We start from the raw sequence: 2,061 nt of genomic DNA on the forward strand, positions 1-2,061 counted from the left end.
GTTGAGACCTCTTTTGTAACATGAGGGCTAGCTTGTTGGGGTTTCTATCCTGCACAGTTCCCATAGCCAGTAAGCCCCAAAGAAAATTACACAGAGAGTCTACATTAGGTTATAATCTGATTGGCCCATTGGCTCAGGCTTCTTATTAACTCTTGCAACCTATATTAACCCATTATTCTTACCTATGTTAGCCACATGGCTCAGAACCCTTTTCAGTGGGGCAGGTCGCATCCTGCTTTTTTGGGCAGGAGTGGGGGAAAAGCTTCCTTCTTCCTAGAATACTCCTGTTCTCATTGTTGCACTTCTACTTCCTGTCCTGTTTTCCTGCCTATACTTCCTGCCTGGTTATCGGCCAATCAGCGGTTATTTAAAATATAATTGACAGAATATAGAACTGTCCTGCACCACTCTTTGAGGCCTGCTTACTGATGGGGGTGAGACAGACATGGGCAGGACGGGATGAGCTCCCTGGCGGGGAGGGGAATTTGCAGCATGATGCAGTTGGTAGAACAAAATCACCAGCCCCTGAGGATCCACACATAACCAAACACACTGGGACTACCCTGGCTGAGAATAACTAGAAGATCTAGATGGTGCCCCCATGTTCTCAGAGGTCTAGTCCAAAGGTTGCAGCAGCTAAGATGTCAAGTGTCCCCAGTATGGCCCCTCAGATACAAACACTTCTGCTCAGATCTTGAACTCAGGCAGATGCACTGTTCTGGGCAGTTGGCTGTCTACAGTGACAGAAACCTTCCTTGACCCCTGTGGATTCCACTCCAAGCATGAGCAGGACATGCTTGGAGCCAGGAGAGGAAGCCCAGGTGACAGCTGCGGTAGGACAACAGTGCATTTGGCTCAGCATGTGACTGCTTACAAACGTCAGCTCTAACCATCTTCTGCCAAAGGTACAGCCACTTCTGTACAGAAAGTGATCACACAGGATGTCTTCAGCCATTGGTTCTTCAGAGTGGGAAGGGCTCCTAAGCTCACTCCCCCAAGCAAGTGGGAAGGGGATCCATAGTTGCCAGATTCTTGCCCAAAGGCATTTGGAACTCCTCAGAGGCAAGATAGGGGGTAAGAGGGGATGGGGGTTGGTGGGATTGGGCTAAGGAAGACAGGAGTTTATAAGGTAGCAGGATCTGCTCTGAAAAGAGCATTTAGCACTCACTCTACACCATGAAGGGGACGCTGCTTCTGCTGGTCTTGCTGGTGACCGGGGAGCTGGGCTTCCAGACAAGTGAGAACGGGAACAGATGGCCTTTCTGACCCTTGTTCACTCCATCTCCTTCCTTATGGATCTGTTTGCAGATCTAGGGGTCCCCGGGAGGTCACTAGCCAGGAGTCCTGCAGAAGACCCTTGCGCTCTCTGTTCAGGATTGCAACTGTTGGGACGGGTGGAATGGGGAGACCGAGATGAGGTGGTAATGATGGACTCTCAGTTGCATGTACAGCTGAAGCTAAATTATGCGTGGGATTTATGTGAAGGTCAGATGTGCAGGCAGGTACACTCATACATGCTCCTTCTGTTGGTAGTGTCTGTCTATGGAAACTGTGTGTTGTATCTAGGAGACAGCAGCCTTTGGGTAGTCAGGACTGTGTGGAAGGCCAGTTAGGACATTTGTAGAAGTGGCAAGAAAGAAAGCTTCCATTTCTGCCAGCCTAAGCTCTGTTAATGGTGTCCTTCTGTTTGCAGCGGAAGCATGCATTCCTTTCTTTGAAGCCTTTGCTGCAGTGGCCTCTGGAAACAAGGAAATATTGAATGTCGTCCTTACCAAGTTTGACGCTACTGACGGGGAGAGGAAGGGTTTTGAAAAAATCCAGGAATGCTACAATGAGGGAGGATTGAAAACCAAATTCCTGGATTCCACAGTTCTGGTAACTTCCTCCTTACCCTGATGCCCACATGCACCATATGGTAGAATTCTGTGAACAAATGATCCAAGCAGCCAGTCACGTGTGTCAGGGAATGGACACCAGAGCAAGGAAACCTTGCCCACCCTAGCACATGTCCATGCAGCATGCTGGTCCACATCCAGTCTGTCTATGCAAGGTCCTGCAGAG

The 2,061-nt window shown here is 49.3% G+C and overlaps 1 protein-coding gene across 1 annotated transcript; it reads left to right on the forward strand.

The window, feature by feature from the left end:
* Positions 1-1,176: 1,176 nt before the first annotated feature.
* LOC101981693 (androgen-binding protein homolog) lies at positions 1,177-1,875 on the forward strand (the record flags this gene model as incomplete). The annotated part of the gene is made up of 2 exons (XM_005368449.1): positions 1,177-1,237; positions 1,694-1,875. Coding segments are annotated over exons 1-2 (243 nt in total), but the record flags the coding sequence as incomplete, so codon positions are not given.
* Between the last annotated feature and the right edge of the window lie 186 nt (positions 1,876-2,061).

Source organism: Microtus ochrogaster, unplaced genomic scaffold (assembly GCF_000317375.1).
Source record: "Microtus ochrogaster isolate Prairie Vole_2 unplaced genomic scaffold, MicOch1.0 UNK32, whole genome shotgun sequence".
NCBI classification, from domain to species: domain Eukaryota; kingdom Metazoa; phylum Chordata; class Mammalia; order Rodentia; family Cricetidae; genus Microtus; species Microtus ochrogaster.